The sequence below is a fragment of the Netta rufina genome, assembly GCF_964035555.1.
Source record: "Netta rufina genome assembly, chromosome: 1".
Taxonomy (NCBI): domain Eukaryota; kingdom Metazoa; phylum Chordata; class Aves; order Anseriformes; family Anatidae; genus Netta; species Netta rufina.
Genome location: NC_140123.1, coordinates 203,200,943 through 203,213,417, shown reverse-complemented (window position 1 = coordinate 203,213,417; position 12,475 = coordinate 203,200,943). Strand labels below are relative to the sequence as shown.

The 12,475-nt window shown below is 44.4% G+C and overlaps 1 protein-coding gene across 1 annotated transcript; it reads left to right on the top strand.

The window, feature by feature from the left end:
• Window positions 1–510: 510 nt before the first annotated feature.
• LOC311222210 (endonuclease domain-containing 1 protein-like) lies at window positions 511–3,146 on the top strand (the record flags this gene model as incomplete). The annotated part of the gene is made up of 2 exons (XM_084306383.1): window positions 511–909; window positions 2,601–3,146. The coding sequence occupies 2 exons, from the start codon at window positions 511–513 to the stop codon at window positions 3,144–3,146; spliced, it is 945 nt and encodes a 314-aa protein (XP_084162509.1).
• Window positions 3,147–12,475: the final 9,329 nt, after the last annotated feature.

Below are 12,475 nucleotides of genomic sequence, written 5' to 3'. Positions count from 1 at the left end.
AATGGGTTGGCTGGAAGGAAGGTCCCTGGCCCAGCACCATGCCTCGGGGCAGGTGCTGGTGTCTGCTGAACGTGGACCTCTCTTCATGCCCCTGCGATCCAGCTGGGATCCTCCAGCAGCTGATCTGTGGAGATGCTTATGTTACCAGCTTGGCCAATTTATTATTATTATTATTATTATTATTATTATTATTATTATTATTATTATCATCATCATCATCATCATCATCATCATCATCATCATCATCATCATCATCATCATCATCATCATCATCATCATCATCCAAGCAGAAGCATTAGTTTTGCCAAGAAAGCTTTGCTGTATGAGCTGATGAGACATGGGGTGGGTTCAGGTCAATCTTCAGAGGGGCTGAAATCTCCTGCTGCTGCCCCATCGAGGCACTGAAACCTATCCTAAATTCCACCCATATTCCCCTGATGATTTTTCTCTATCCAAGAGAGGAGAAAATGTTCTCTCCCTGATCTTTCAAAGGCACCTTCTCTGCCAGCCATGTCCCACAAGGACAAAAATGACTCCAGGTTTGACGAGCTTTCTCTTATCTTGTCTGCATTTGACCTCCAGGTGAGCAAGAGCCCATCCCTTGGAGTCCTCCCCGCGATGCCACCACTGCTGCTGATTCTGCTGCAGATCTCCTCCAGCTGCCTTTGGTTGGGACGTGGCGAGGTGGTGACGTCCTTTGAAAGCTCATGCCCCCAGTTTTTCTTCCGGGAAACCCCCCCAAATGATGCCCTGGAGCCGGAGAACCCAGCCTGGATCTGCCAGCGCTACGAGAACCAGTATTACTTTGCCACCCTTTACGACAGGAGCAGGCGTATTCCCGTGTACTCTGCTTACTTGTACCAGCCTGGGCCCGGCAAAAGACCTAAAACGTGGCTGGTTGAGCCCCAGGTGAGTGTCCTTTCTTTCCACACATCAAACTCATTAAAAGCATAACTGGCATAACTGGATGGGATTCATCTTATCTGTCCCCTCACAGTGCAATTCCTCTGATGAATTTGAGATGTCATCAGGAGATTGAGATGAGTCATGCCCTAAAAATGCCCATTTTTCAGCATTGAGCTTAGGGGAACATAAAGACAAATTACCTGATATCACACTGTGTAATGCACCCCCTTTCCTGTCCTGTGCTGGGGTGGGGAAACAAACCACGGCAAAGGGATGGCCAACAGCAACTAAATTCGATGGGAATGAGCCACAGAAGAAGGCCATGTGTCCTGTTCCAAAGGAAGGCCAAAAAGTTTTCCTAAATAAGGAAAGAAAGGTGTTATAGATTGTATATATATATATATATATATATATATATATATATACATATATGTATAAAAGGCATTTGCATTTGTTGGCCATAGCAACTCAAGCAATAAATTTGGTATGGCGCCGCTGACAATATTCAGAGGGGATAAAAATTTCTCTTTTCATCCTGGACCATCACCCCAGGCCATCTGCAAAATCTGTGATTTGGCTAACTTTCTTCAAAGACCTTTTGCAGCTTGGTGCCCTTTGGTATTTGGGTTTCCCAGCTCTCTTTGGGAATTGTGAGCTGCCTTAAAAGGCTGATTATTTCCAACTTACTTTCAGTGATGCTGCAGAAGGAAAACATCTGTGTTCCCTGGCATGGCTCAGCTCTGAGAAACGTTATTAGCACAGTGGTACCAGATCTCACTTGCACTGAGATATTTTTGCTTAGTTATTAGAGCAAAAAGCTTCATCCTTGTAATGAGCTGTAGCCCTCTCTGGGAAACCTCTAGGATGGGTTTCCCAATCCATTTCCCTGGGCATGGGGTTAGAGGAGGCAAACACTGGTGTTTCAGAAGTGTGGTATGCCTGCAGCATATACATGCTTCTTCCCAAATGGGGAGCAAAATCGGAGCAGATCAGAGGGAATGAGTCCTCCTCACCTTTCCCTGGGAGTCCCATGGGCTCTCCTCATCCTCTTCCCATCCTGTCCATCTGCAAGGACTCCCCGAGAGACCTAAGCCTTAAATAGGACATCTGTTCTCTTGTTTTCCCCAAGCCTGTAAAACACAAGGGTGTTGACAGATTGAACTAAAAAAAAAAGGCACGAAAAACATAGAGACAGAGAAAAACTGCTGTGGAAATGGGGCTGAACGGAGCAAAGGCCAGGGCTGGTGACAGGGTGATTAGATGCAGGTGATGAAGGCTGGATATGATTAATGGGGGTGGCAGGAGCTGGGGAGAGCCCCAGGGCAGCTGTGGGGTTAGGAGATGGGAGGAAAGGGAACCAGATGTGTCACAAATGTGTCTCGCCAAAGTCACCTCTCAAACCTGGGAGAATGGAAAACTCTCGCTGCCTCATCATCCGCCCACGCTCCCGCTGCCAGCTGGATTTCAAAGGTCACAAGTCAGATCAAGCGCAGCCACATTTTGAGCTTTATTTTATTTTAATCTCTTGTATTTGTCGGGGAGGGGCAGTTTTGAGATTTCTCTTTGATTTGGGTTTTCACACACTGAGATGACACAAAAAAAAACACGAGTGTTCGACATTCAGAGACTCCACGGAAACCTGCTCTTTTATTCCCATCCCCAATGCTAACACACTTTCCTCTTTACCTTTCAAGCTGATGGGCTTAAGTTATCCCAAAACGATGGAAAAAGAATGGACCCTCTTGAATTATTTCAACGTCACTTTAGAGCAGCTCGGCAAGAGCCAGGCTGTCCTCCAGGACTACAAGAACCTGACGGGTCTGAACCGGGGCCACCTGAACCCCAGCGGCCACCACCCCAACTCCATCAGCAGGCTGGCCACCTTCAGCCTCACCAACATAATCCCCCAGGACGAGAAACTCAACGGCGGAGCCTGGAACAACTATGAGCAGCAAATCATGATGAGGAGGACGCAGAGCTGCAACACCACCTACATCGTGGTAGGCGCCGTGCCTGGGAACAACTACATCGCCAAGGGCAGGGTCAACAAGCCCAGCCACATCTGGTCGAGTGCCTGCTGCGAGGTGGACAACAACCACAGGAAATCTTGGGCGGTCATTGCTGAGAATGACAAGAACGAGGTCCATATGCTCACGCTGGGGGAGCTGGAGGAGGTGTTGACCCAGCTCTATGGGAGGGACCAAGTTTATCTCTTTGGTAGCGACTGTCCGCGGGAATGAGCCTCGTTGCACCTCCTGGGTGTAAAAGGGAGCCACTAGCAGCACCATGTGCAGTGTACCATTCATCCTTCCTTCTCTAGCTGTTTTCCAGCTTTGTTTCTGGGACCATCTTCTCTGAAAAAAAAGGAAGGAAGAGGCCAGCAGAGCCTCCACCTGGTTTGCTTTCCTACTCTGCCACCCACCCTAGCAATGAACTTTCATGGAAGTGTCTTTGGAAGCCCTGGAGGGGCAATCTGAATAAAAGCCCATGGGCAAGGAAATTGGAGCTAGTCACTAAGACTAGAGAGGTTTTTTCTTTTATTTTTTTTTTTTTCTTGTTTGTGGTTTTTGTTTGTTTGTTTTTTCCTTTTTCTCCATGCCCATATACAGAATGTATTTCCTTCCCTTCTTCATCTGGCATGACTGATAGCATGCTGCTGACTTCTCCCTCACCTCCTTGGGAAAGATCTCAGGGTAGGGTTGTTGGTGATATCAAGGGGATGTTGGTGATACGTTGGTGGGATAGCTTTATTTTCTGCTCTACTTCTGAACCTTTTCCACAGATTTATATGTAATTGACTTTTTTTTTTCAATTTTAAGGCCTGTTCATTGGTATAAAAAGTCAATATATGAAATATAATTAAGTTTCTGAATAGTTCACAATATGAATTATTTCATATTATTCACAATATGAATTATATTATATTAGTAGTTCACAATATGAATTATTTGCTCCAGTGCTGGATCTTAGGGTCATATTATGTAAACCAAAAGTTACTTCCCACTGAAATTTCCACTCCTGGTAATGCCCTAGTGCAGAAGGCTTCCTTGCCAAAGGCAGGCTGTCCAAATGCAATCTGAAGATGTGGCAACACTTATGGAAGTGTTACCATCAGAGTCCTGATGCTTTTCCTATGAACTTGCACACATGAGGTAGATCATGGTGTCATCGTGGTGGATCATTCTCCATGGGTCCTGGGCCTCGGAGTTCTGGTTGCAGAGGAGATCAGCTCAGCTACATAAATACAGGCATCCTGGGCCAGCTGAGATGCCTTGAGGTATACTGCGGGTCTGGATGACCTGATGCAGGGTCCTGGGGACACCTGCACCCACCACGGGCCAGCAGTAAGGTTGGGTTCAGGTCCTCAAGAGCATCTCCAGTGGCTCTGTACACCTGAGTGCAGGCCCCAGACCTCTGTGCAGTGCCAGGTAGCATCGTGGACATCTGCTCATGTCATCCCCACCTGCCTTACCAAGAGCAGCAATAATAATAACTCAACTTACAATAAGTTAAGCAGCAATAATAACTCACTTTTTGCTAGCTGTGTTTCTCAGTGAGGTAGGAGAGTATCTGTGGAGGACAAAGTCAGGAGGAAAGTCAGGGACACCACTCATATTTTCCCCTTTCCTGATAGTCCCGTGTGGTCCCAGATCCCCTGCCTGAATATTTCAAACCATCAGAAACCACCGACAGGGTGAAACTGCCGCTGCTATTTCAGGTTGAGGGAGCCCAGCAGCCCCCTCTGCAGTTACTCATGGGCCTCCTCTGACTCTTTCACCCCACCTCCTCGTGCCTGAAAACCGCACTCATCCTCACCGCTCCAGCCACCCCCGCTTTCCAGGCCCTGCTGGAATCCCCCCGGCTCCCCATAGCCCAGCCACCCCCTGACTCACACCTCCACCAGCTCCCTGGTTCTCCTCCCCAGGACCGTTTCCCCCAGTGGTACCCAGAAATGCCCTCCCCTCCTCTGCGAGCACATGAAATGCATTGGAAGCCAAAGGAGTAAATGAATCAGCTTGGAGGCTGTCTCCCAGCAGATATCAGGGGCAAGCTGAGCAGAGGGCTGCCCCAGCCCCAAGGCCCCCAGCTCCTGGAACAGCCTCCAGGCAGCTTTCTTATGGGGTTTCCTCTGGTTTCTGCTGATCCTGGATGTGAATGGGACATAGGGACAGAGCCCAAAGCCACCCCGTGAGCCATGCATGTGCCTGCTGGGAAGATGCAGCCCCCCTGAGCTGGGAAGGTAACGTCATAGCTTGCTCTGCTCTGTGTCTGTCTGTCTGTGGGGGGAGATCTGGGTGTCAGCAGGACTTTAGACATGAAGGAAAAAGTGGGTATTAGTGGGGGCTGTAGGGGGGTGTTGGTAGCTCAGAGCTATTGCTGGTTGCATCACCTTCTGGGGCATCTGAAGGGGCACGCAGCTCTGCCAGCAGCTCACCCAGAGGTCCTGCCACTGCTCGAGGGCCTCTAGGTGTTACCCATCCCATAAAACAAGCAAACGGATGAACAAAAAAGCCTAGCATTTAATTAGTTCAGCCTGGAAACACACTCATCACATTGCATGTCTGTGAGAAACCCCTCTGGCCAACAGAGGACCAAGTGTCCTTCCCAGGCCACCTCTCCGTGTACATACAGTGGCCGAGCAAGCACAGTACAGGCTGGCAGCAGGACTCAGGAGCAGAAGCAGCTTTCCTCCAAATTCCCGGCGTCACTTACTATTTCTGGCATTGCCACAGGCTTCCTGTGTGGTCTAGACTGAGGCATTACCTTGTGCAGTGATGGCTGGGTTGCAAACACCCCCATGTAGCGTGGGTGGAGGAAGGAGAGCAGACAGCCGCACGGTGAGCAGGCTGCTCTGTCCTGCCTGCACCAGAAAAAGGGTGAATTAGCAGGTGAGGAGCTCAGAGGTGGGGCATCTCAGCTGCTTCTGTTGCCTACACCTCATGCCACAAGGCGGCTGGGCTCTTGTGACAGCAGGCACAACCCATACCTTGGTCCCTCCCACGTTAAATGAAATTAATGATGCTTTTCTACCTCGTGAATATCTGAGGGGTTCCAGGCTGCAGGTGCTGCTCTCCTGGTGGTTCAGATCTGTGGGCACAGGAGACATTTCTGCCCCTACACAAACCTGGCTAGAGCTGAGCCTTGTCCCCAGCCAGGAACCACCCAAAAGGATCCTGCTGGGTTTTTAGCACACTGAGGACTGTTGGAGGAGGTTTTGTCTCCACTTTTTGGAAGAGGCAACCAGGAGGTACCAAGGCAAGACAGGAGAGGTTTTCCCATGGCACCTGAGGTCTCTGAGCATCTCCAAAGCAAGAAGCAGAAATGGGGTCCCATCTATCACCACGCAACTGAATCTTATAGGAAGTCCTACTGGGAATTTCCTGACTTCAGTTAAACATGGATCTTACAAAAAGGAAAGGGATGTCATTTCCATTTACCTAGCTTCTGCTTTATCTTACGAGGAGCTATTAGATATTATTTGTTTTTTAACAAACTGAATGTTCCTCTCTTCTATTTTTTCATGTAAGGCATAGTTGCAAGGTCACCAAAAAAGCTTGGGTCTTGAAAACTATTTTCCCTCTTGACTCTTCATCCAAACGTGAAATAATATTGTTTAAAAAAAAAAAGAAAAAAAGTAAAAAAAAGTGTATCTTTGCATTTTTATAGCACCTTCTGTCTGTTCTGTCTGATCTCTGGTACCTTTACTTGAATCGAAGGGCTAAAGCATGGCTGGCAACTCCTAGAGCAAAATCTGGTGTTGGAGAAACAGTGTCATGAGTATAAGGACTAAAGGCTTGAGACAGCTCTGTCTGATGTAAGCTTATAAAAGGGGAGTGGCACAGTGAAAATGACTGGGTGCTTGGATATATTTTCACAGAGGTAGCAAAACTGTACATCAGGAAGAGGAAAACACCTGACAGATAAACTGGGCTTGGAGGAAGCCTTCAGCAGGAAGGAAAATTGAGAAGAAATTATCATTTTTAGCTGGGTAAAAAAAAAAAAAGAGAGAGAGAGAGAGAGAGAAAAGAGGAAAAAAAAAAGCTGAAAGGCTTTATGCTGTGTCTGTGTGATTCTGCACAACACTCAGAATATCTGCTGAAAATGATTTTTTTTAGCATGTCATGATGATATCAGTGAGAGCAATATATTCAGGTCTCCTAATATGAAGTAAAGTTTGCTTTCTAAGTATCACATTGGCAAGTACAGTATTTATAATGTAAATTTGCACCCTGTTTCTGACAAATTGCACGATGGCATCTCTTTCTGCAGTTATGTTAGCTGAGCCTAATCTTGTCCTGAGTAACCTGCTCACATTTTCTTAGTTGAAGACCTGTTTTAACAAATTGCTACTTGCATAAATGGTAAATAATAATTTAATTCCAAGGCTCTGAGATCTCACTCTGAATATATGGAGCTCTGGTCTTGGACTGAGGCTGATTTATGAAGTTTCCCATCCATAAAAAGAAAACAGAAGAATTATCTTTCTTTTACTGTATACTGTGTCCTAAGGCTAAAACAGACAGCATAAAAACCTTCATTTTTATTATTTTCCTCATATGCTGTGCTTAATCAGAACTTTGTTGAGGATAGGGGGTTTCAGCAGTATAAAAACAATAAGAATTAGAGGAGTAAGAAACTTTTGGTTTTGAGCAAAGAGAGCTGGAAAACAGGACTACTCGTGCACAGGAAATTTTGTCATTTCAAAATGTGGTTTCAATCTGAATCAGAACAAAACCCCAAGAAGTTTCCAAATTCCCCTTGAAATGGAAATTCTGAGAATTTTGACCTGGAAACGCTGAAGCAGGGTGTTTCTGATACCCTCCTCCTGCCCTAGACCCGCTGGGCGAAAGCAACTTTCTTGTCAGCTTGCAGTAGCACCATGACCAGCTTCCCTGAGGACGTGGGAGGCTTCCCGGGGACACCAATGATGCCACCTCCCTTGGAGCCTCTCCAATATCACTGGGCTCTGAGCATTGTTCTGGGAGCCCTCATCCCATCAGGACTTCTTGGGCATTGCACAGTTGGGTCCTGGCATGCAACTTGTGCAAGCAGCATGTAGAGCAGGTGGTTGAAGGGCTTTTTTAGGATAAGCAGGGGAAGGTTTAGGGTGTTGACAGGATAGAAGACCCAGTTTTGGGTCTTGCAAGTGGCTCAAATGATTTATGCAGAAGCGTTAGCCCTGTAGCAGCACTGATCTGTCCTGAAGCCATGGGCTGCATCCTACAGGGACCTACCCTTAGTTGGGGCAACACCCCTGGGGGCTCTGCACTGAAAGGACCGTATCTAGTATGGGTGCTAAAAATAAAACCTAGCTAGGGGATGTCTTCCCTGAGTGTCTCCTGCAGAAAGACTGGAGGAGAAAAGAGAGAATTAGAAACCTGGAGACGACTGATGGAACTGGCACTTGCTGAGTCCTCAAGTCTTAGCTCAAACGCCTTCACAGCCCCCAGGTGAGCACGTATTTGCCCTGCCACACTGTTATTCCTACAGAAAACATAAAAATCTAGAAAGAGTGGGTGGCTGAAGTGTTAAGACTGTGACTGAGAGGCGGATCTGTACTGTTTCACTGCCTCCTTGCACTCTCAGTCTTGCCTTGCATCTTCTCAGTTGTCTATGATATGGGCCATTTTTGGCCACTGAACAGTACCTGTGCATAAGGTCCCTAGCTCTTGTTATTTTATAATATTAGTTTATTATTGTAATTTTTGATAATTATAGTTTTATATAATATATATAAGTTTATATAATTTTTATAAGTTTATTATTGTAGTTTATCACATAACATAATATTTATTATAATAATAATTTTTTTGTCACTGCAACAAAAAAAAAAAATCACACTTAAATTTGAACTTAAGAAATTATTCTGCCTTAGGGTGGTAGGCAATGCTTTTAATCAGGTTTTTTCACTGATACATTTACACAGGTGACTAACAGGTTCTGAAAGTCTTGATGACTTTGAGGCTGGGGTTCGGCTCAGTCTCTGACACCCCTGGGTGTCTTGGCTACTGACAGATTTCTATGTTTAGGCAACCAGTTCAAATATTAGGTGTTTCTGTGTGAGCTATTGTCTAAGCTTGCAGTGTAGATCTAGCTGATGCTGTCCATAGGGGCTGGAAAACTATTCTGCCTGGTTGAATATCTGCATTTAATAGCCAAAACTCTCTAGACTCCTCTTATCTCCACTGTGATGGGATGAGCTCACATGGAGACATCCATATGAAGACATATACACTGAAACATTTTAATGTACAAGATAGCTTTTCTGCTGCAGACTTCAGGAAAGAAAAAAAAAAAGTTTCCTGGCACTTGGGTTTATATGGTATAGGAGTAATGGAAAACAAATATCAGAATCTTTGAAGTCTAGATCAATAATAAGAAGGACAACCTGCCTTTCAGACATCCAGAACAATTTATTCTTACAGTTTATTAATCATTCCACACTGAGAAAATCAAAGTTTACAGAATAAAAATATCAAAAACAAAAATGTAAATTTGTAAAACAAACAAGAGTGGCCATGGAGCAAACACGACAATTATGGTGCCCCTTTGGCCACGGCTTCTTCCAGTGGCAGAGTTTTGCTACCAGGCTAGATCCTATTGATTTCCACATATTCTGTGTGTTGTGTTGAAGGATCAAGACTCAAATACAACCATTTCCCCAGAGGGTCAGCGAGCCCTACCAGGAGGTACAGCCCAGTACAGCTCAGATGAGAGTTACAGTTTTGTGACAAAGTACACATACAGCTCCCATGCTGGAGATCACCTGAGTTCAGACTCTACACAAATGTTAATAGCTAGCAAAATAAAATCCCGTCATAGTTTTCCCGCTATTGCTTACAGGTCCCATACCAGCAACGTGTCTCTCTTAATTTACAGGAAACAAAGGCAAAATATGGAGAGAGAGGCCTTGAGCCAACCTGGCTAGGGAAAGTAGAATAAAACACTGGGGCAGTGGGAGACAAGACTCGTTATCTGCTTCACTGGATAACCATGTGCATGCTAGAAGCAGATGAAATATTAGCCTTCCCCAGTCAAATGCCAAGAGTGGGACAAGCCAGGTCAGCCTAACCGCAGTGCTTAACGGAGTTATGTTAATAGTAACTAGAGTGTATTAACCTAATGAAGCACAGGCACTAGTACCACTGCTCGCAGACTTCAGAGCAGCTGACAGGTTTGGAAACCTACCATCTATTGCATACATACAGGTTGTTGTTTGCTCCCATACAAAATAACAGCATAAAGTAGACCATTACATATCTCTCTGTATAAAGACACATATTATGAATTAGTCTTATTCCAGCAGGAATAAAATAAAATAAAACAACAACAACAACAAAACAGAAAGTATAAATATCAAAGCTATGGAGTAAGAGTAACTCAGGCATGGATAGTATAAATATCAAGGCTATGATGTGAGAGTAACTCAACAGGAATACAAACTAGTAAAACAATGACACATTTTATCACAAAACAGAAAATTACACAAACATTCGTAAGCATCTATAGGTAATCTGGTCAATTTGGGCATCATTTAGAGTCAATGAAACGAAACCCATGCCTTAAGCCAGTGAGTCATTTGGCCTATATACATATACATATGTATATATGTGTAAAGCTACGTACATATGTAGACAAAGCTATATATATACATGTACATGTATATGTATATATATTGCAGTACAAGTATATATATAAAGCAGTGTATATATGTTAATATATTTGGCATAAATAAATATATGCATGTATATATAGGCAACATGGTGAGCCCCTAAAGGACTTGTTCCTTCTCATTGTCTGTTTCAGGCATAGCTGCCTACATTTTGTCAGATGAATGCCATCCTCCCAGGCAAAACATAGCTAAAAAGAGGCAGAAGACGATTCAAACCTCATAAATTCCCAATAACGTAAGTACATGTCAAGTATTGCATATGCTGAAGTTGTGCTTGAGTCTGTCCTCAGATGCCTTTATGCTAGGCTCTTTGGAGCTCTGCAGCTACAAAAGGTGTAGACATATTAATCTGCTGCCACAGTCTGCAGCATCCTTCCCTGATCTAGGGTAAAGTGGGATAGGGATAGGGATAGGGATAGGGATAGGGATAGGGATAGGATAGAAGTAGAGTAGAGTAGAGTAGAGTAGAGTAGAGTAGAGTAGAGTAGAGTAGAGTAGAGTAAAGTAGAGTAGAATAGAATAGAATAGAATAGAATAGAATAGAATAGAATAGAATAGAATAGAATAGAATAGAATAGAATAGAATAGAATAGAATAGAATAGAATAGAATAGAATAATCACTAAATACAGCAGGCGTGTAATAATGTAGTAACTGTTGTGGAGATAGTTTGCAATAATTGGAAGAGGGGAGCAACGATAAATACGTGTGCATACTGAACCATGAAGGAGTCCAGTAAGATGCAATCTGGTTCTTCTGTAGCAAGGCATTGATTTCACAAGCTTAGATCTAAATGCTGCAATTCCCTGGGAAGTTATCACCACAGCTGGGAAAAGGCAGATTTTCTATGGCTTCTTCTATATTTATGGGGAAAAATTATCCAGCACTTTCTGCAGAAGACACCACTTAGGATCTCAGTTACCCTTTTTTTTAGGATCAGCTATTTCAGCACTTGTTCCACCACAGGGCCAGTGAAATGTAGAACTTTCTTGGTAATTATTCTCCTATCATATTCTCAGAAACCCCACAACAGCCCAGGCAATCTGCACCATGGTTAACCATCTTCACTAACACAAGTTTCAAACCATTGTCTACACTTTCTATGGCTTTATCCTATCATGAACAGGCAAAAAGCACTGCTGGTGGTTACACAGAGTTCCTCCCTCTGCCCTGTAGAGAAATATCCCCATTCAGCAAAGAATCAGAGCCCATTAGTCATTAGTGATGAACATGAGGAGAAGTAGGGATGAGGATTAGCAAAGAAAGAGGAGAAAAAGAGAACTCCCAAGTGTGAAACTGGGACATTTTGGATTAACGAGGCTGGGGAGCCTGTGAGCAGGAGCAGTCTTTATGCATCTCAATGTAGTAACAGAAAGAGCGAGGAGGCCAGACTGAAATAAGACTGAAGTACAAAGTTGTCATGATATGACTGAGAAATCAGGGGGATGAAGGAAGAAGAATTACGTGGTGGTGGTGGCAGATGCTCCACCAGACTTCCCACAGATCAGCCAGAGAGAAAAAGGCTGATTGCGTAATCTATCTGAAACCAACATATTTGCATAATTAACCTTAATTTCCTCACGGGATTCATTTTCCACCCGTTATTTGAACTGTCATTCTCAGTTCCACAATGGCTGGGACAAAGCGGTTTTATGCATGCTTTTTGATTTCAAAAGCTCTGATTCCTCCTTTTCTTGTAGGAGCATTTAACAGCTGAACCAGACAACCCAAAATCCAGGGTCATTTATTTAATACCACAGAAGGTATTCAGAAATCCAAGCAGTGCAATAATGAGATGGATGATCTGGCTGATAGCTCTTCCAGTGTGAGGGATTTATTTTTTTTTAGATTTCATATTTTCCTGGTTCCTTCCCACTTACCATCTCTGCTTGGCGAG